The sequence below is a fragment of the Aspergillus eucalypticola genome, assembly GCF_003184535.1.
Source record: "Aspergillus eucalypticola CBS 122712 chromosome Unknown BO83scaffold_3, whole genome shotgun sequence".
In the NCBI taxonomy this organism is placed as follows: domain Eukaryota; kingdom Fungi; phylum Ascomycota; class Eurotiomycetes; order Eurotiales; family Aspergillaceae; genus Aspergillus; species Aspergillus eucalypticola.
Genome location: NW_020290277.1, coordinates 1367314 through 1386617, shown reverse-complemented (window position 1 = coordinate 1386617; position 19304 = coordinate 1367314). Strand labels below are relative to the sequence as shown.

The following is a 19304-nucleotide window of genomic DNA, read 5'->3' as shown; positions in this document are numbered from 1 at the left end:
TGAATGAAAATGTTGACAAGGAGCCACCTTCTCTGAGAAGAGAGAATGTAATGGAACCCACACAGTCGTCGACATTGTCAATGAGATTTAGATTCTATGCCAAAGATCCTGGGCTCCTGCATGTGGATATAGCCAGGATATGGCCTTGATTATCTTAGAGAAAGGGGATTCACTGATTGTTGAATCGTCGGACAGAAGGCTTGACTGAGATGCAACGACAGTCGGGATGAGATGTAACGTAGCACTCATTAAGGCACAGACCGCGTGGAAAGCAGTCAATACTACAATGTACACCATTGATTTACGTGTGTTCCGTAGCTCATTGAGCCACACCTGCAGAACATAAATAGTACATCGCGCATATGACGAGTTGATGAAAGCTCAGGCCACGAGTGGAGGCGTCTGTATGTGGGGAAGTTGAACAAAGAACGGAATCTTCTTCTCCACCATGAGAGGTCGCACAGATCTTGTGAAACAGCAAGTATCCAGGATAGATCCCGGTTCGTATATCTTCTTCCGATAAATTGTGTAACCTGTACACAGGCTTGCTGGCTAAACACAGCCGTGAACACGTTCGGTGGCGAAATGAATAGGAGAAAAGTTACACAGGTGGACGGTTAATTTTTTGACTGTGTTTAGTAGCCATACTGCTCCATATACTTGTCAATCCGGATAGCAGCAGTCGTTACCCATCATTACATCTTATTCTCTCGACTGAAAACTATGATACCATGGCCTCCGGGCGAGATATAGTGCCCGGGCCCCGTAGAGGAGCCTCCGGTAATGTTCAAAATGAGAAAAGTCTCGTTAAGTCTGGCCCAGCAACCGAGTTACTCAGCCGGGAGGAAGACAGAAGGATTCTTCGAAAGATCGACATTTGGTGCGAATCCAGCCCAGATCCCGAGAGGAAGCACACTTTTTAACTAACAGTGTTCTCACAGCCTGCTACCTCTCATGTCCATCTCATACATGTTACAGTTTCTAGATAAACAGGCTCTCTCATTCACATCCATTCTAGACCTTCCAGGCGACCTTCATCTTAGCGGTGATGAGTTTGCTTGGGCGAGCGGCATCTACTACTTCGGTTACATGGTTGCTGCATGCCCGGCCGCTATGTTGATGGTCCGCTGGCACGTGGGAAAGACAATTGCTATTTCAATGTGAGAAAGATACACAGGACCGCTTTTAACGTACATCACAATTCTGACTGGAAGATTACAGATGTATATGGGGGGTGATCTTGATAGTAACGGCCGCTTGTAACAATGTTGCGGGACTCCTGATTGAGCGATTCTTTCTCAGCGCAGCTGAATCGGCCATTGCCCCAGGCCTAAGCGTCATTGTTGCCATGTGGTACAAGCGATCTAAGCAGCCGCTGAGACAAGCCGCATGGTTCATTGGAAACAGTTTTGCTGGTATAACCGGGGGTCTGATTGCGTATGGGCTTGGACATATTCAGAGCATGGCACCTTGGAAAGACAGAAGTTTTTGACGAAATTTCTCTTTGTTGTAGAGACAATTGCTAACCCTCGCAGGTCTTATTCTTAATATTCGGTAGCTTAACAATAGCTTGGTCCATCTGTTTCATCTTCCTTATGCCCGATACTCCTATGCAGGCTTGGTTTATGAACGACAAAGATCGTCTGAAAGCTGTGACTCGCGTGAGGATGAACATGACTGGGATAAAAAGCAGCGAGTTCAAGTGGAGGCAATGCACCGAAGCGTTGCTAGATGCTAAAACCTGGTTTTTTTGCGCCATAACCTTTTTTGGCCAGGTGCCTAATGGTGCCCTAACCACTGTGAGTTGCCAGCTGCCGTTGCTCCGCATTATGCGTTAAATGTACCCAGAGACTAACAGCCCCCAAGTTCGGCACCATAGTAGTCAATGGCCTAGGATTCAGTACCTTCGTCTCCCTTCTTCAAGCATCCTGCTACTTGGTTATGCTTATCGCCGTTCATATCACCACCGGTGGCAGCTCATATTTCACCAATACTAGAACTTACTGAATGGTGTGGAACCTGTGTCTCGCCACTATCGGCACCGCTCTGATACGCGAGCTTCCAGCTCATCTCATGTTGGGTCGATTCGCTGGTGAATTACTCATGACGGCCGCTGCTGCCAACTTCCCTCTAACGATGTGCTTGTCATCGGGTAATGTTGCGGGTTTAACTAAGAAGATGACGGTTAACACAGCTGTACGTTGAATTCGCTTTGGACCACTACTTATGGAAGTGGCATTTTCGGAGCCAGTGGATGCTGACTCAACACCTTAGATTTTTATCAGTTTTTGTGTTGGAAATATTGTCGGACCGCAGCTATTCTTATCAAGTCAAGCGCCTACCTACACCAATGGATTTCTCCTATTATGATATGCTACGCTGTGGGGATCATTTTATGTTGGGGGGCTCGCTTTTTACCTGGTGTGGGAGAACCGACGTCGCGATGGAGTATACCCACCATTCCACGGCAACGAGGAAGTTGATGGAGATATTGCAGGTATATTGCATAAGACAGATAAAGAGATACCCCAGTTTAGGTATGTTTATGTTTACTGAAATTAGTACTTGATTCTGTGTCGCTAGACAAGCTGGCACTCTTTGGTGTCAAATGGTACTTCTAGCTTAGCTGTGATTGAGTCTTATGTCCAGTATGCCTGCCTCACGGGCTTGTTTCCATTGGAATAGAGGGATCTAGGATCAGTAAAGTCAGCCACTGAATGTCTATGAGAGCTCCTACATGAGGGGTTCTAGCATTTACATTTACAGGCTGTGAGGCATAAAATGTTGGTCTGACCAGCCGTATCTGAGCCACATACCACGAGGCTGATGTAAGAATAATCCTGTAGGAAGTGCTGAGGCATACGCTTGCACGGTCTTAATCTTTATTTTCTTACTACTGCTAAGAAATAGAACAACTGATCATATAATCAAATCTAACGAAACATGTAATAATGTGGTCAACCAATATTAGGAATTTCCGATGACCAAGTAGCAATATAAGCGTCCGGCGGAAGAAAGGCCAATGTCCTAAACATCTCAACAACAATGAACAATCTTGCCACAATGTAGGCAAGCATACCAATAACCCCCAAGAGCATAAGCAATATGAGAAGAAAAATCGATAAGAAAACATAGCACAAACGAAAAAGAGCTAGTACTACATACGCAAGATCCACAAGTACCTTGATCGTCTCCGGGCGCCGTGGCGGTGAATCCTGCGATTCTATATCTCTCTGTGAATCCTCGGGCGGGGGCGCTGGTTGTTCGGCCTCCAAACTAGGGATTTCCTTTGGACCTGGACTGAGTTCGGTATCAAGCTCTGTGTTAGGGTTTGCTTGGACTTGGTTGGGGCTGGTGCTCGAGACCGTTGGGGCCTGTCCGGCTGGGTCGTCGGGCTTGGCATCCTCGGGGGTCGAAGAGTTGTCATGCTTGATCGCTTCATTCACGACCTCCATAATTCCAGATAGTACGAGGATCACAAAGTAAAGCAATGTGCTAATCAGTACACAAGCAGTACACCACAATGACGCCGCCCACCAGAGATATTTCTCCACTGTGGTGGGAAATTGAAAATCCCAGGCTATGAGATGAATGCCCCCAAATATCATACTGCCGATGAACATCCACAAGTCAGTGAGGACATTGCTCAACTTGCTCGGATCTTCTGACTCGTCAATGAAACCATTTCCAATTGGATCACCCGGGTCCCGGCTAGACTCGAGCGTTGTTCGTACCCATTGTACAATTGCTGTGAATGTATCCAAAGAACTTGTCCATATCATCGCCATTGTAGCCCCTTCGGGCACTACCTTACTTTCTTTGACGTTTGCGTTCGCCTCACGGTCCCTTCTGGACATGGTCTCTGATTTAGCCTCGGTTGAATCGTTATTGTTTGCGGGTTCATGGTTCTTGTCATTTCCGTCGCTGCTTCTTTTGTTGTCTTTGCTGGTACCGCCGTCGCTTTGGATTTTCTCTTTCGTGCAATACTTGCATTTGTAAAACTTCCACTTGCTGTGTTTCCCTCCATGGTCAGGGAAATTGAATTTTTCCAGTTCTCTTCGCAGCGCTTTCTTGGTCCCAGGATAATCGAAGAGAAGCGGCAGCTCAACTCCTTTAGGCTTCCCATGGTTAACGATGTACATTCCCACCGCACAGAACGCAAAAGCAACAACAGTAACCTCCAGCTGGGTCACGGCCAGGCCATAGGCCCACCGTGATAAGATTTGAATAACTACCCAGACAATTTGACCCACGGCAAGGAGCCGCATGAACATATCCGATTTCGAACGAGCATTGATTTCCTCCTCCGATACATTTTCTAGCCCTGGTATAGATTTTTCTTCATTGTAAAGAAGTTTTAAGGCTTCGACGGCTGTTAGATAGAAGACTTCTTCGAACTTTTTCGCGGGATCCCCGATGAGTGTAGATTGTATCTGCTTTTCTGGCTTCTCGCAGCAGGACGCCGAAGCTATTGATTTCAACGTGCTCGGCCCGCCCGTCAGAGAGATAGCGTCTTCTACAAGGGGGCTCGTACTGGTCTGGTGGTCGTCTTGATCTTCCGTAGTCGCTTTCTCGTTCTTCGAAACGGGTCCACCCTCCTCGGAATCGGCAGTGCACCGCAGCGCAAACCCTCCCATATTAGCGAAGAGGACATGAGTCCTCGTCCAGTTCCTCTTCCTGAAAACTGCTTCATAGTGGTAAAACAGAGAATGCCCCCGGACCTGATCATCCCAGTATTTGGCGAAAGGAATTTCGGGTGCAAACACAGTAAGGAGGAACCACTTTGTCGGATGTTGATATTTGTCCACCATCCATTTGAGCCATTTTCTGAAGTCCTTTATTTCCGGTTTCGGTGCATACTCAGGGACGTTGAGATGAAGCACTGTCCAAGTGCAGGCGAGAATGGTGAATAGGGACGACCAAAGGATTTGCAATGTGCCACGGGTGTTCGGGGCTGTCACAAAGTTGGCGTGTTGCGGAGGGAGCGTGCAATTTGTGTGGATCGTGTTGAATGCTTGCACGTTGGACGCTAGAAGTAAAGGAAGATAGAGAAAATAAATCACGGTTGAAGAAAACATTCTGAGCATGGTGCGTGGTTACAGGAATGAGATTTGATTGTACCTCATCTATGGAACCACCAGAGACTGTTTCTTGAGACCTTTGCTGCCTTTGTAGTCGATGAAAGCATCTCGTTCGAAGCCAATGGTGCCAATACTAAGATCTCTTTTTGGAGATGATCCTCATGAGAGGGGCTTTTGGATGCAGCTCTATGGGGTAGTCCTGCTTATCTGCGCGATAACCGCTGTGTGGTGATTCGATCGGGGACCATTTGATCGGCGAACGGGTCGGGCCTGAAGTTTGCGCATAGAATGGAACACGTCAACTACTCCCCGCCTTCGGCCCTATTCCGAACCTCAGCCGCACTTTCGATTTCCTAATCAGCTCTAACCCCTCAACATAGACCAATCATTCGTTGGTGTCCCATTGAAGAATAGTGACCCCTCCCCAGAAGATCTGCGCGTCGACCTTTTCAGCCTTGGGCACACACTGACAAGGCTGCGAAAGGATTGACCCCTGTAAGGCTATGATCATGGGGTTCGTGCAGCATCGAAAATCCGGAGCTTACCACTGACAATGCTATCGTACATTCTGGAGGTGGGCGTATGAAGGAATGAACTGGTGGAAGAGGTAATCCGTATAATATGACGGTTTCGAATACATTTCTTATGCGTGCCGCATACAGAAATGTGTAGAAAAGGCCGGACATTTTCCTATACTACAGCATCCTCGTATGTTATGCTCCTAATCATGAGCGACTGGTCACTACGTAGTTAGTAAGTAGTGGTCGTAGACACGCATACGCCATTCATGCTTGTCGCCATACTGTGTAGAATGTAGACATGTCACATGCGGGAACCTGATCACGAAGTAAATCACACCACAACAAAGAGCTGACTCGGGTTGAATCGAATGACGGTCGTAATTGGTTAGATCCCATAATTCCAAATGACAGATAAGCAGCTTCAGTAGTCCCAAGAGAGATCAAGCACTTTTCACTTTCCAATCAGGAAAGGTTATCTACAGCCTCACTTCGTATGTACGTATCAAACTATACCTAGCTTGGAAAATCTTCCCTGCAAGAGGACAGGCCCCCAGTGGGCTGAAGGGATCCATGCAGGCTTTCGGGTTGTTGATTGACATGCGTGGACTGTCAGTCCTCAACTCGCAGCTTGGTCGCCGACCAAGATTCATACCCGCTTACTCTGATTCGCCTAGACAAAGCTAGACGCCCAACTCAATACATGATGACAGACATGGATGGTGATCTGTACAACAATACGAGCGTGTCCCACACCTTTTGTCAATGCTCAGAAATCAGGAACATTAATTTGTCATCGCGTTGGTGTCGGAACGACAAATGCTTTGTTTTTCTTCTTCTTTTCTGTTTTGTGCGTCCCTCCCGACAGATAATCCCTAGTAGTCTGCAAATGAAACGCATATTCCATTTTGATTAGTCTTATATGCAACTAACTAAGATTAGAACCCACGGTCTATCATGAGCTTATTAAAAGAGGATGTTTTCGATGAATGTCGGGCGGTTGGGCGTGTGCTAAGCAATAGATAGGAGGTGTGTTATAGTAGTATGTAGTAAGACTCCTATAATACCTCATTATTCTTACCTCTGGGCAGGACTTGAGCGTGAGAGCCCCGTTGTGCCGACGCACTAGCAGCTACAACCCAGGGATAGCAGAGGTGGGGGGAGGGGGCGTCCATCTTTCCTCTCCCGTTACAAAGTCGGTAGTGAACCAAGTCACAGTATTCCTTTTGCTCCTCTATTTAAAGCAACAGCAATTGACTCAACGCTAATAATCCAACCATCAATCCAGTGGTGGACGTGGTCTTGGATGCCGCCGAGGAGGAACATTTTTTGTACCCCGCCGTGCCTTTCGCTTCCAAGTCAGCTGGTGCTTGTCACCTTGTCACCTATACCAAGAAAAAAAGCCGTGGGGTAGAGGAGAAAAGAAGGAGAGTGAGAGAGTAGAAAGTTTGGGAAGTAGGTACCTGAAGCGTAATAACACATATTGTCGTAGCTCCACATACTGTCCGCCCACCGGGTGTAGTTGAACGTTCCACTACACGAAGAATGCGTGCATTCTAGGACTTGCGACGTCCAATTATTAGAGACCCCATCCGCGTTCTCGCAAATGCATTTCAGATCGGAGCGGTCGGTGCTGGCGGCTAGGGTGGTGTAGTTGGTACCACAGGTCCCGTTGGTGACCAACTGCTGGAGATAGTCCGAATAGCAGGGTCGGTAACACGCCAAGAAATTGTCGATGAAGGCATCGAAAGAACAAGGAATGTAATCCATCGTCGGAGGAACAGCAAGCACGAACAGGAGGGGAAAAGAAGGGACTGGAAGGGATGGTCGAAGAAGCAGAGGACAAATGACGGACCTTCACCAGGACGGATTGCAAAATTTCTGCATCGCTGACCCAGGCAATTCTTTACGATCATTTTTCAGACACCATATTGGCAAAGTCTACAGAATTAGTATTAGTGCTAGCTGCTAGCTTTCCTCTAGTATACCTCAGGTTAAAGTGAACCAGGGAAAAAGAAGTCTTTTGGGTTAAGTTCATGTGGGCCCCACTGGGATTGGAAGATTCGGGTGAGCGAAGCTTGTTGCAGCCATTGCAAAGTCGATCAGAGACATTTATGGAGTGAGGCAGACGGCGCGGGACAGATTATTTATTCATTATTGTTGTCTACATATACCATGTGAATTCAAATCCAAGGGGATATGAAGGGCATAGCGCCCTGTTAATCAGGGTCTCAGGGTCCGACAGTGTTCGGGATGAACGCTTTTGGATGTTCTCAACATATGAAAATCTGCTAAAAAAAGGGGGGAAGCTCGGCAAATCGGCAACAAAACCGGCCGCTCCGATCCGATCGGAGTTTTATCGATAACGGCCCTAATTTCCCCTTCAGGACAAAGGGAAGGCTCTTGACATGCCATGTGGGATGGCCCGCATAATGATCGTTAAGCACCATATAAAGATTGAAACCTATAAGGATGCCTCACACAGTCTCTAAGTATGCGCCACATTTATCTGTCAGCCCCATATACCGACACGGTCAATAGATGTCCTTGGTCGCGTCGACATGACGGCGGCAGTCCCCGCGTCTCCGCGGGAGAAGAGCGCAAATTGACATCCAGGAGATCTACGGTTATTGTGGATTGATGAACCAGGAAAAGCAATCCTGTGAAGGAGGTGGAGTCAGTGGGGTGTATGATAATCTTGCGTAGGGTAAGTTGCAGGCAACTTCTTTCACGCTTGACTGATCAACATCACCATCTTTCATCGTTTGATCTCGAAACTCACCATGTCGATTCTTTTGCCCGCCAAGTCTCTCTTGATTGTCCTCAGGGTTGTGGGCTTTCTGGGCACCTGGGGTGGTACTGCCCTCGACGGCTCGACCCAGCTTCTCACCGAAGTACTGGATGACCCCTATGGCCGGCTCCCGGGAACCTGGATGTTGGTCCATCGGACATTCACTGGCATTCGCCTTCCACCTCTCTATTTCAGGTGTCTCGCTCTCTACAGTAATATTCCCCTCTATCTTCACCTGGGGCTATCTCGAAGAGCTATACCCGTCTGCCATGTTCGTGCCCCTGCTGTTTCTACCTCCGACTTATACTCCCGGCGACAGGGTCAAGGAATTTCTATTGTTGGAAGAGTCGATCGCCTAGTGTGTGATGTTGGTTGTCGTAGCAATCGAGCTCCATGGAGCATGGTCGAGCGTCGAGCCACGCGGTGCTGCATTCTGGTGGTCGTGGTCCCTCCTCGATTCGCCTGGGTCATCTCCCCTCCTCGGACCGGAGACGACGTGTTTGCTAATTAATTGGCTGCGGGGTGAGATTCTGTCCGGTCAGTGTGTTGACATGAAGGGGGAGAGGCAAACTGCGAGTCTGGTTGAGATTCTTCAGGCTCCCAACCTTTCTATGTTTGCTCGCCGATGTCATTAGCCGCCTTGTAGTATTGAAAGATTTGTACGGAGCTGACCTAGTTGCCGACAAGGACGTTTCGCCAAGTGACAGGATTCAGCCGAACGGTCAAGTGCTAAGACAATGAGAAATTATTTTCTCACATGTGTATCTTAGCCCAGGGTAAGTAAAATCGATAATGATCATTGGCCGAAACTATGACTTTCACTGGCATCGATAAACTTTGTTTCGTAGCTAATGAGAGGGACGATACAAGTATCATCGACGAGGGGACAGGGCCGTGTTCAAGGGATCGGCTGCCGAACCCCGATTGGCTCTGTGTAGTACCCCGGAGCATTGGATTTCTTGTTTAATGGAGAAACACGGGGGTAATATACAGCATTATCTCGAAAGCTGTTCAGAAGCGATGTAAGCTGCTCGTGCTAGGAAGGCTCGAACTGTCTACGGATTACTGCTCTAGATGTGCAAACCAGGCATTATGTAGTTCGACCCTGACTCAATCAGTCCATCCAGGCTTTTCTGCAAGCATTTAGCCTTGAATTGACACCACTTACACGCCTTGACTGATAATCAGTACTACTTCAGAGGCCTTGCAGCTTAGTGCTTTGAGATGATGACAGCGGATTATAGATAGTCAAAATGTCAGACTTATTCATCACCGAACTTGTCTCTTCAACATTGTCACCGCCTTGAACTTTAGGTTTAGCGACTATGAGGTTTCTGATAATGAGAGGTCATCTATACGCTTTTCTTATTGAAAATGATAGGCTCAATCCTTCAGAGACTGTGGAACACATTAAGCTGGTCTTCGCACAACAAGTAGGAGTATCAATCAGGTCACCAATGCTTGTGGTTTTCTCATAATGCAATCGACAACCTATGATATTGCAGCACCCAGCTTCCTCATCTAGATACAACCTTCTATTTTCGACTCGGCTCACACAGGATGCGATACAGTATGGTCCCACATTGCTAGAATAGCCTACTAGGCTACACAAGACAATGTAGTGGACGAATTGAAGTGGTCTGTCAATGGATACGAGAAATTTCATCCACGACCGACACTACGCAGACCGTACACTAAGCTCAACCAAACACTTCTTTCATGGTTCTTGCCAAGACAGTGTACTGTGATATCATCATAGTCATTTTCGTATAGCAACAACGCGATTCCCTGCTCGGCCTGAAGAACAACAACATATAAATCGCACAAGCGATCGGCCTGAGTTAATGTCATTCTATTCGAGAAAAAGACACTCTCAATGAAAACATCTTAACATTCTTACCACAGCGATGTTGTTTCCCATTCCCAAAACGACCGCCACTCCCACGGAGGGAGAGGTGAAGATCCCTTTGCTGTTCTTCGTTCAACGCATTCAACGGTATGATCTTCATTCACGCATCCCTTTTACATTGTATTGTTGCTAAATCAGCCACGTGTCAAGATTGATTTACGAAGTCCCCTCCGACGAAGAGGCCATGACCTTAGTGGATGACAACTACAGTTCTGATGCATTGTTTGAGTAAGCAATCACTCTCCCATATCTCGCTCCACACGAACTCTATACCCCATATCTCCACATTAAGCCTCCACAAATAATCCCCACAGAAAAGAATGGAGTTATCGGATTATCTAATCTCGTAATGGCCTTCTTTCGCAAAATAGATGGAACTCCGAGCGACTGGACCTAGACGGGTTCAAGAAATTTGTCCAAGAGTGGCGCACTCGCTACACCTTCCTCGACTTCGAATTTCACGAAGCCGTTGCCACGCCTGATGTCAACGACGAAGAGGGACGTGGAGGCACGATCGGCTTCGCGCTGAAGGGACGCGTTGTGTCCAAGGATGACGGGAAGATGTATGGAGGGAAGGTCCAGTAAGTTGAGAAATTCTCCGCTTGTTATTGAATGCATGGGGCTAATGTAGTGGGCTAGTGCTATCTTCAAGGTTGAGTGGGTTGGAGATCGTCGGGTCATCACCAGGAATGCTCAGGTCTTGCAGGGACCCTACGTGGTTGAAGATGAAAGATAGGGTATCCGGTCATAGGGTACTTCCTCACATTGGGCTTATGACGTTAGCCTGTTAGGAGGGCATGGTCGGAAAGCCGGTCTATTCTATTGAAGACAAGTGCTATCTACCTCGAATTCATGTTAGGAATATGCAGGGCCGGATTTGTGAAGGACTACAGTAGTTGTCATTCTTGATCACTCTCCGCGATCTCTATTGCCAATACTTTTCAATAGCTCATCCAAATCCCCATCGGGGCCCCTAATTATGTGCTAACGCATCCGCCAATTTTGACAAGTAACCTAAACGGTAGCACCAATTGTCTCCACGATGAACATCTGTCAGGATTCAAACCTCTCGGCTACGTATTCCACAAACAATTTTATCTATCATGAATTATGGAAAATACTAGAAAAAAAATACAAAAACATACAACAGAAGGGATTCGCTGGTGGTCACCCACCCAACTACTAACCTCCCGGCGTGTGGCTTAAGTACGGCTGAGCGGACGGGAAGCCCTGTTTTCCACACCCTATGGTCGTATGTACTATCTGATTCTTTTAGTAGACTCATATTAGACTTACGTTGACTGGAATTTTCATGTTGTTCTAGGCTAATTCTACCATTTACCCCCGTTGGCTTCCGTGCCTACCAAGTCTTCGCAAATGTAGCACAGAAACAGGAAGAGAGGTGAAACGAGCTGTATGCCCTACATCGGGAAGTACCCCTTGCTCAATAAGTTTGCCGGGATTTCAGACAGGCCAGTTCCTGCAAGTTCGATTATCAGCGGTGCTAAGATTTTTGTTGATGGGGGATGCTGTGTGTGAGATATATATTGGAATCGGGATATACTAGTGCGGCTAGAAGCAGTCAAAGTAGCCCCTGTACTCCACGATTGCCCAGAATATCCCTCTATCATTCAGCAAAAAATTATTTCTGTCTCCTTGCTCTGCCGTACACATCATTTTCCTGGATGATAGTATTTTGATTGTGAGAACGTCCACTTTTAAGATCCCCTAGGTTCTTGAGTGTCGCTATAACACCTCCCCAATGCACTATAATCCGTACGAGGAGAAGCATGAACAAAACTAAGGCGCTCACTAATAAGTTATCCCGATGCTTGATGTTCGTTGAAGGGAGGTCATTGGGGGGTTGGCTGTTACTTGCTGGATAAGCTCGCATGCGTCATTCCTACGCCATACAGTGCAACCCACGGTGTCGCCGTATTGGCTATCATCTTCCTCCCTCACCAACTTCAGCTTCACAGCCACATCCACATACCAATCAACACACCAACACCAATTTTGAGCATTCAAGATGTCCCGTCGCACCACCATTCCTGAGCAGCCGCCCCGACCGTCCTCACTAGGGAGCTGCATCATCTACGGCTGCGGAGCGGGACTGCTTGGCGTCGCTGTGTCAGTCCAATAACCACCTTATCACAAAGAGCGACCAATGGCCTGACCAACTTGACCACTTTACAGAATGACAATCGGCGAAAAGATTGAGCAATACTTCACCGGCCGACCAAATTCATATGTACCGGGCCACACTCTGGAGCGCCTTCTCCGACTACCCGTTCGCCCCGATTCCGAGCGCTTCGGATTGAACATGGCGATGCACTATGGACAGGGAGCAGCTGCGGGAATGATTAGAGCATTTATGAGCGCATACGGCGTTCGCGGGCCATTCGCTGATTTTATGTTTGTTGCCATACGGCTTATGATCGATCAAACATTGGAAAATGTTACGGGGGTTGGGGCGCTTCCATGGTAAGCTGGATCAGTCACAACATATGGAGTACCTTTTTGAGCTGGGACACTAACTCGCTATAGGACCTGGCCTGTTAATGAGCAGGTTATTGATATTCTTCATAAGGGAGTATTTGCGTTTGTGACGGGATACTTCACGGATAGGTGGCTACAAGGGTGATAATGTATGCAGGCCCGATGATTGGCGTGGAATCAGTGGATTTCAAGAGAACAGTCCCGAAGGATAGGCATATACGATGAGGTAACAGTGGATTTCATCTAGCCCCTATGATCGAGCCATGAAGACCCCAACTGTGCTCGATGAGAATTCTAAATCGAAGCTCCCCCCCAGGCACGGAAATGCCGTCGACGTCTCGCCATTGGTGATATCGGATATCAAGATATTGAGAACCTCTCAAAACTCCTTCGCCTTCGGGGTACTATTAATATTCCGACTTTGCCGCATGAGGTGGGCGAAAAGCACGTGTCGTGATCTCCGGTTTCCGTAGTTGCGCTAGTTGTATGGACTGCCAATGCTTCTGATGCTAAAGAAAGTAGTCGCTCCGAAAGGGTACGACACTAATAAAAGCCAAAAATGAATTCTATTACCGAGAACTAAGCATACGTCATGCTTAATAGATGTAGCATTGCAAACCATTGTCTTCTTCGGTTAACGATTATGAGACACCAACAAAGGCAAACCGAAACGCCAACCTCACGGCCACTCTGGTGTACCAAATCGGTCGATGGGACCAAAGGCTTGATACAAGGGATCCAACCACCGATCCACAATCCACAGATACCCATTGGATGTCCTCACTTGAGTGACTAGACCTGCATTCATGATGAAGATTGCGTTCTCCTCTTGGGTGACTGTAATATTGAGCCCTGTAATGTCGCTAGCTACTGTGATCGGACTGCTGAAATTCAGGCCCGCAAAGGTATCGCCATCACTGTCAAGCCAGCCATATTGCCACATTAGAGTGTTAAATGGGCTTTTGTATGGCGCGACAAGAGTATCTGTTCGAGTAGAAGTTAGCCAATAGCTCCGCTGTTTCACGATGTGAGAGAACTCACGGAATATGGGAAGGATCGTAGGCATCAGATCATAAGCCTCATTTCGTGGGGCCACGAAGAACTGCGTACTGCCTGTCTGTTGCGACAACCGACGCAACGTATCTGGGGAGTTCTCAAATAAAATCTTCGAAGAGTTCACAAGGCGCGAATCACTCTTCAGTAACTCTCCAATGGTCAGATCTGTTGTCTCACTGGTCGGGGCCATTGTCCGATTGCTAGGTCCACCGCCATAGATGAGGAAAGGGTCAATAACCTGGTCGATTGCATGGATCAGACCATTGTCTGCAACAATATTTGCTGTCACAATGGCAGACTGATCGTCAATTTGTACAGTGTCATTTGAGGAGGTGATGGAGTCAATATAATAACCCTGGACTGTTTTGGTCAGGACCCCGTTGTGGTATTGCTCGGTAGTATTGGACACCTGGAGTGAGGTAGATATTCCTCCTGCACCCTCACTTTCAGATACCTTGACCAGCTCAGAAGCTGTGAGACCAGCCTCTATGATGTGTGTGCGCAGGAGGGCCTCGGTTAAGGGGTAGGCTTGTTGGGTCATAAGGATATCAAAGATGGCGTCGGGAATCTTGGCCCATGCCTATGTGCTCGACTAGTTAATTGTCTTTCCGCGATAAGCAGACAGGGTGGATGAAGACCTTACATCGTTAGTGGGAGCAAGGAATGTGTAGTTACGTTTGTCTTCGTCGTAGTTGTAGCGTTTGAGAAACAATGGATTGATCTCTACAATACCGCCGGTCAGGTTGTACACCTCGGCGTAGGTAGATAAGTCGGGGACTTGCAGGAGGGTATCCATGAGGGGGGAGGCTGTAACCAGATGAATAACAATTGCAGCTAATGCTGCCACGGTTACAAGAGTACTAGCCATGATGTCTGAGTCGTTGACGCTGGGACAGGGCCAGAAAGAGAACTGAGGTGATTCTGATTTCCAGTAATACGGGACAGTGCTTGCCTTTTCTATTCGTTGGTCTTCATCATATTCAAAGACGACCTGGTAGGCTTGTTGTCGGAGAGGCTACCGTCCACATAATACTGCTTACGGCCGAGGCGTGTCATACCATTCAGACTACTTGTTGAACGTAAAAAGCTTAGGCTGCCAAGTGCGAAGCTTGTCTTCGGTAACTTACCACAATCTCCGCGCTCATGTTGCGGGGTAGTCATCAAAAACGGCTAGAAAAGCCGAAGTGCACTATATCAAATGGTGCTGACCTCCGCACACACGCTGATTGTAAGACGTAAAGGCGTAGCAAACATTACTATATCGCCGATGGCACTTATAGGCCAATCGCGGGTTTGCTTCCACACACCCACAAGTCTAGCCAATGTACGGCGCCCATCCGTATGACCATGCTTTGGGCACGTGTGATAAGCCACGTTGCACTAGTTGAAGCTAGTCTCATCGTCTTAGAACATGCGGGCTAAATGTTGACTGTACGTTGCTTGTTTGTGTGGCCCCGAAGCTCTCCGTCGTCTTTTCTGCCAATCGGCTCCTTCCTGGACTCGGCACTTGCAGTAGCACTACTGCATGATGTGAGACATCTCGAGTCAGCGGGTCAAGGAGAAGAAAACAGTAACGACTCGAATGGTAGAGATAAATACCATATGTGACTACTGTGATTAGCATGTCAATTGCAGAAGAGGAAACCCCACTTCTGAAAGGCATTTCACTTGGGATACGTAAGATGCTGATGTTAGATTTCAAACTGAATTCCTCTGACATATCCAACATGCAGCTCAAACCGCGCAAATATAAACAATAGTCGCAGCCAAGATAGGCATGGGGTGACAATTTACCAAGCCGCAGCAATCACCGTCGATACCACATCCGCGTTACCCGAGTCCTCTTTATCTTCTTCTGTAGTTGGAATACTCCATAGAGTGTTGCCTCCGCTGTAGGAGGGCAGCCAGGGATGTAAACGTCCACAGGAACAATGCGATCCACTCCCCGAACAATACTATAACTATAATGGTAATACCCTCCACCATTAGCACAGCTACCCATGCTAATGACCCATCTTGGCTCAGGCATCTGATCATAGCACTGCCTCAGAGCCGGGGCCATCTTGTTTGTCACAGTCCCCGCAACAATCATTACATCGGACTGTCGAGGAGAAGCTCGAAAGATGATTCCCAGGCGATCTTGGTCGTATCGGGGCATTGAAACGTGCATCATTTCGATCGCACAACACGCTAGACCGAAGCTGAGGGGCCACAGGGATCCTTGACGGGCCCAGTTAACTATCTGATCAAATGTCGTACTTATGGAAAGTCAGCACAATATTCATTGGTGTGACGAGCAAGTCGGACTGCTTACAGGACGTGCTCGGCCATGTTCATTGGTCGTTTCTCGGCTGAAAGAGCCGTAGAAGTTGATGGATCGCTCCCCTGATCTTGCTGTGAATTGGCAGCCGCCCTAATATTTCTCGAAGAGAAGTCACGACGAGAGTATAAGCAGAATTCAGAAGGCGTCACGAAAGTCGGGCGCAAACGCGATCGGAGGCATTGGGATAAAGCCCCTGTTGAGTCAGTAAGTCTTCCAAACAGCGAGGAACGACGGACCATTGCTGATATTGAATGATGAACCAAATCTCGATATATAGTTCATGATGTCTTCGATAGTTGCTACTGACGGGGTCTCGAACATATTTCTCCTGGTCCCTGAGCCCCCGGAGGGCTTAATACACTGATGTGGATCATTTCCCGACTAGCATGTGGGATTTTCCGACTACTCGGCACAGCGGAATGAGCACAGTCGTTGTATCCCCACTATTTTTTTGCGCTCATAACACACGAAAGCCCCTTAGATACGTGCAGGGGATTTGCCAATCTCAACAGCTGCAAAGTGGAATCAGATAACAGCATGGTCAGGGCATATTCATATTTGATTGAATTAGTGTTCTCAACTGGCCTTTCGCCACCAACCCCACTCTAGCTGCAACCCTTCCCGCCGAACCTCCGCAAAAATTCACTTCGCCGCTCATGCACTTATTGTATTATGCCGTCAAAGAATCCACCAGTGCCACACAGAAATTCGTCGAGTACGCGAAGTACTCGTGAAAGGGGTCTTGTGAGGTGTACTGTATGCCAGAAAGTCTACTCCACCAAAAGCCACCTGCGTCGACATGAAGCGAGTCGTAAGCGACGCCGCCCCTGCATCCATCCCGGTATCTAATCGCAATTAGACGGACCATCAGAAAAGCTAATCTGCCCAGTTTGTGGTGGTTCCTATATAAGAAGGTAATTTTTGATTTTAGAGTATCAGTGCATAACTACCTTTGACTTACTTCTGACCACCAGGGACGTCTTACGTCGCCATCTTCAACGATGCGGGCCCAAGGGAGATTACCAACCTCCCACTCAAGGAAAGCCAGGGAGAAAGCGAAAATCATGTAACGCCTGCGTTACAGCGCGAGTATTCTGTGACGGAGAGGTTCCTTGCGAGGCCTGCTTACAAAAGGGTCTGAATTGCTCGTTCAGCCGCACGCGCGAGGAGTCACCTAGATTCCCCGAGGCTAGCCAAGCCATAACTCGTCAATTACCGGAAGATATCAATCCGTCAACGGAAAGGGAGCCATGCTATCGCCCCGCAAAGTTGTCAATACCATTTCTTCTACATTATACAAATGTAGAGAGTGAATCGAAATACGAAAGTCTCCGCCTGCTATCTCAATGTACGGGTGCGGATCCGCAAGTCGGTTGTTGTGCTGTGGACCATCAGCCAGGAAATTCATGCTTCCTCACAGATCCTTGGGAAAGGATGTTTCACTCTTTCATCTATACTGCTAATCTGGACCCACCATGCGACTCGCAAATCAGTGCGACATACTCGTTTGATCATGCAGATCTTGAGAGCACTTCCGCCGAGCTCCTAGGAATAATCGCTTGCTCTGAACAACAAGATGCACTGGGTCAGGAATCCCTGGGCATTAATAAGGCCAGGCAACTATTCACCCCTTTTAACATCGCCAAATTCATTAGAGCATTCTTTGACAATCCATTTCACACTCACTACATTACTCCGGCCGCATTCAGGTTGAACAAAGCCTCAAATCTTCTTGTTCTCACAATGGTGCTACTAGGTGCAATTTACAATAATCCTTACCGCTCAGATGATTTGGCAACATACTCAAACATCACCGAACACCTAGTCTTTGAAGGACCGTCTTTTAAGAAGCTGTTAGATGGAAATCGTGAATCCCTTGATTTTGGTGACACCCTGGAAACCCTTCAAGCTGCAATGCTTGTCGTTATTCTGCAGTCCTATAAGGAAAACCCTGATAGCATACGCCGCATTCGCTTGCAACGCATGCCGACTATCTTTACTGTTATTCGTCTTCTCGAGTTGAATAAGATTACGAATGACTGTATTCCTGGGGTCTCAGACTGGGGCACATATCTTCTCCGTGAAAGTCTTGTCAGGTGGGCGAAAGATCAATCCTCGAATTCCCTAGTTCACTTAGACTTACATTATGTATCAGAGTCATGGCGGGCATCTACCTGCTGGACTGTTATTGTGTTATCTTCTTTCGCTATCCGACCCTTCTGAGACTCGATGAGACAGCTTTCGAAATACCGCAACGGGATGACCTATTCCATTCTCACAACGCCGCTGAATGGGAGGAACTATCATTGAAGGATCAGAAACCCCACGTATCATTACGATTGCGGACCGTTCTTCGCGACTTCATGAGGCCCGAAGGACAACCTCCTCAACACGGGGAATATTCTCCGAATACTATATTCGGGTCATTTATTGTTCTTTCAGGTAGGGTTGCGACTCAAATCTGGTTATTTCCGATTTTATACATCTGTGGGCTCCGACTCACATTTTTCCAGCTATACAATGCGTATTATTTGACCTGTTAGCCATGCACACATTCATGGATGACATTCGTGTCTTTGAACCGGTGGAACGTGCCTTGGATCGGTGGAAGATACACTGGGACTCTTTGTGCCAAGGTATTGAACCAAGTACTGCCAAACGAGCCGGATTCATAATCCATGCTGCAGAATTCTGGTGTGTTGCCAAGGCTCTCATAAAGCACCCATCTGCTGCGTGGCCTGAAGACAGCAAGGATACGTTGGATACGACACAAAGCTTTCGTCGGCTGGTGGACAGGTTGATGGCTGATGATGATACTGCCAAGGGAGTTTAGCACGTTCTTGGAAAGGTCGCTTTTCGCTCGCCTTTGGCACCTCTCATATTAAACCAATAAAAAAGTCCAGATAGCCACCGCAATTCTTTTTTAAATACTAATTGCAAAGATATATCTGTTATTCTACAAAAGCGTTGGTTCTACTCAAGGCGGTTGCAGGGTGGTTGATCAGTAGTCACTTCTGTCGGGAAGAGAAACCTCTCCCTTGACCGGTTGGAGTTACGTTATCTTGTTGAGAGAATAGCATCGACTGGGAATATTCACCGGGACGGAATAAAGAAACAGATAGCTCAT

The 19304-nt window shown here is 47.5% G+C and overlaps 9 protein-coding genes across 9 annotated transcripts; 5 read left to right on the top strand and 4 right to left on the bottom strand.

Moving 5' to 3' along the window:
• Positions 1 to 731: 731 nt before the first annotated feature.
• BO83DRAFT_395807 (MFS general substrate transporter) lies at positions 732 to 2556 on the top strand (the record flags this gene model as incomplete). The annotated part of the gene is made up of 7 exons (XM_025533103.1): positions 732 to 880; positions 942 to 1160; positions 1222 to 1484; positions 1570 to 1833; positions 1859 to 1969; positions 2066 to 2196; positions 2431 to 2556. 7 exons carry the CDS (start codon positions 732 to 734, stop codon positions 2554 to 2556), a joined length of 1263 nt encoding a protein of 420 aa, XP_025392416.1.
• A 401-nt stretch (positions 2557 to 2957) lies between these two features.
• Positions 2958 to 5078, bottom strand: BO83DRAFT_454768 (uncharacterized protein; the record flags this gene model as incomplete). The annotated part of the gene is made up of 2 exons (XM_025536999.1): positions 2958 to 3768; positions 3856 to 5078. 2 exons carry the CDS (start codon positions 5076 to 5078, stop codon positions 2958 to 2960), a joined length of 2034 nt encoding a protein of 677 aa, XP_025392415.1.
• Positions 5079 to 6958: 1880 nt separating this feature from the next.
• Positions 6959 to 7399, bottom strand: BO83DRAFT_454759 (uncharacterized protein; the record flags this gene model as incomplete). Its single annotated transcript, XM_025536998.1, has 1 exon — positions 6959 to 7399. Exon 1 carries the CDS (start codon positions 7367 to 7369, stop codon positions 6959 to 6961), a length of 411 nt encoding a protein of 136 aa, XP_025392414.1. The 5' UTR covers positions 7370 to 7399.
• A 725-nt stretch (positions 7400 to 8124) lies between these two features.
• BO83DRAFT_454757 (uncharacterized protein) lies at positions 8125 to 8940 on the top strand. The gene has a single exon (XM_025536997.1). The coding sequence runs from the start codon at positions 8383 to 8385 to the stop codon at positions 8899 to 8901; it is 519 nt and encodes a 172-aa protein (XP_025392413.1). The 5' UTR covers positions 8125 to 8382; the 3' UTR covers positions 8902 to 8940.
• A 1357-nt stretch (positions 8941 to 10297) lies between these two features.
• On the top strand, positions 10298 to 11035 carry BO83DRAFT_304294 (uncharacterized protein; the record flags this gene model as incomplete). Its single annotated transcript, XM_025527220.1, has 4 exons — positions 10298 to 10386; positions 10438 to 10527; positions 10671 to 10880; positions 10939 to 11035. The coding sequence occupies 4 exons, from the start codon at positions 10298 to 10300 to the stop codon at positions 11033 to 11035; spliced, it is 486 nt and encodes a 161-aa protein (XP_025392412.1).
• A 1293-nt stretch (positions 11036 to 12328) lies between these two features.
• On the top strand, positions 12329 to 12943 carry BO83DRAFT_353750 (uncharacterized protein; the record flags this gene model as incomplete). Its single annotated transcript, XM_025529065.1, has 3 exons — positions 12329 to 12429; positions 12496 to 12783; positions 12847 to 12943. The coding sequence occupies 3 exons, from the start codon at positions 12329 to 12331 to the stop codon at positions 12941 to 12943; spliced, it is 486 nt and encodes a 161-aa protein (XP_025392411.1).
• A 534-nt stretch (positions 12944 to 13477) lies between these two features.
• On the bottom strand, positions 13478 to 14722 carry BO83DRAFT_304503 (fasciclin domain-containing protein; the record flags this gene model as incomplete). The annotated part of the gene is made up of 3 exons (XM_025527227.1): positions 13478 to 13782; positions 13840 to 14434; positions 14498 to 14722. 3 exons carry the CDS (start codon positions 14720 to 14722, stop codon positions 13478 to 13480), a joined length of 1125 nt encoding a protein of 374 aa, XP_025392410.1.
• Positions 14723 to 15634: 912 nt separating this feature from the next.
• On the bottom strand, positions 15635 to 16498 carry BO83DRAFT_405559 (NuoB/complex I 20 kDa subunit family protein; the record flags this gene model as incomplete). The annotated part of the gene is made up of 3 exons (XM_025533813.1): positions 15635 to 16112; positions 16169 to 16370; positions 16414 to 16498. 3 exons carry the CDS (start codon positions 16496 to 16498, stop codon positions 15662 to 15664), a joined length of 738 nt encoding a protein of 245 aa, XP_025392409.1. The 3' UTR covers positions 15635 to 15661.
• Positions 16499 to 16976: 478 nt separating this feature from the next.
• BO83DRAFT_405558 (Zn(II)2Cys6 transcription factor) lies at positions 16977 to 19018 on the top strand (the record flags this gene model as incomplete). Its single annotated transcript, XM_025533812.1, has 5 exons — positions 16977 to 16992; positions 17037 to 17075; positions 17109 to 18273; positions 18333 to 18619; positions 18691 to 19018. The coding sequence occupies 5 exons, from the start codon at positions 16977 to 16979 to the stop codon at positions 19008 to 19010; spliced, it is 1827 nt and encodes a 608-aa protein (XP_025392408.1). The 3' UTR covers positions 19011 to 19018.
• Positions 19019 to 19304: the final 286 nt, after the last annotated feature.

Coding starts and splice junctions, on each gene's coding strand:
- BO83DRAFT_454757 (XM_025536997.1), top strand. CDS start 8,383: ATGTCGATTCTTTTGCCCGCCAAGTCTCTCTTGATTGTCCTCAGGGTT.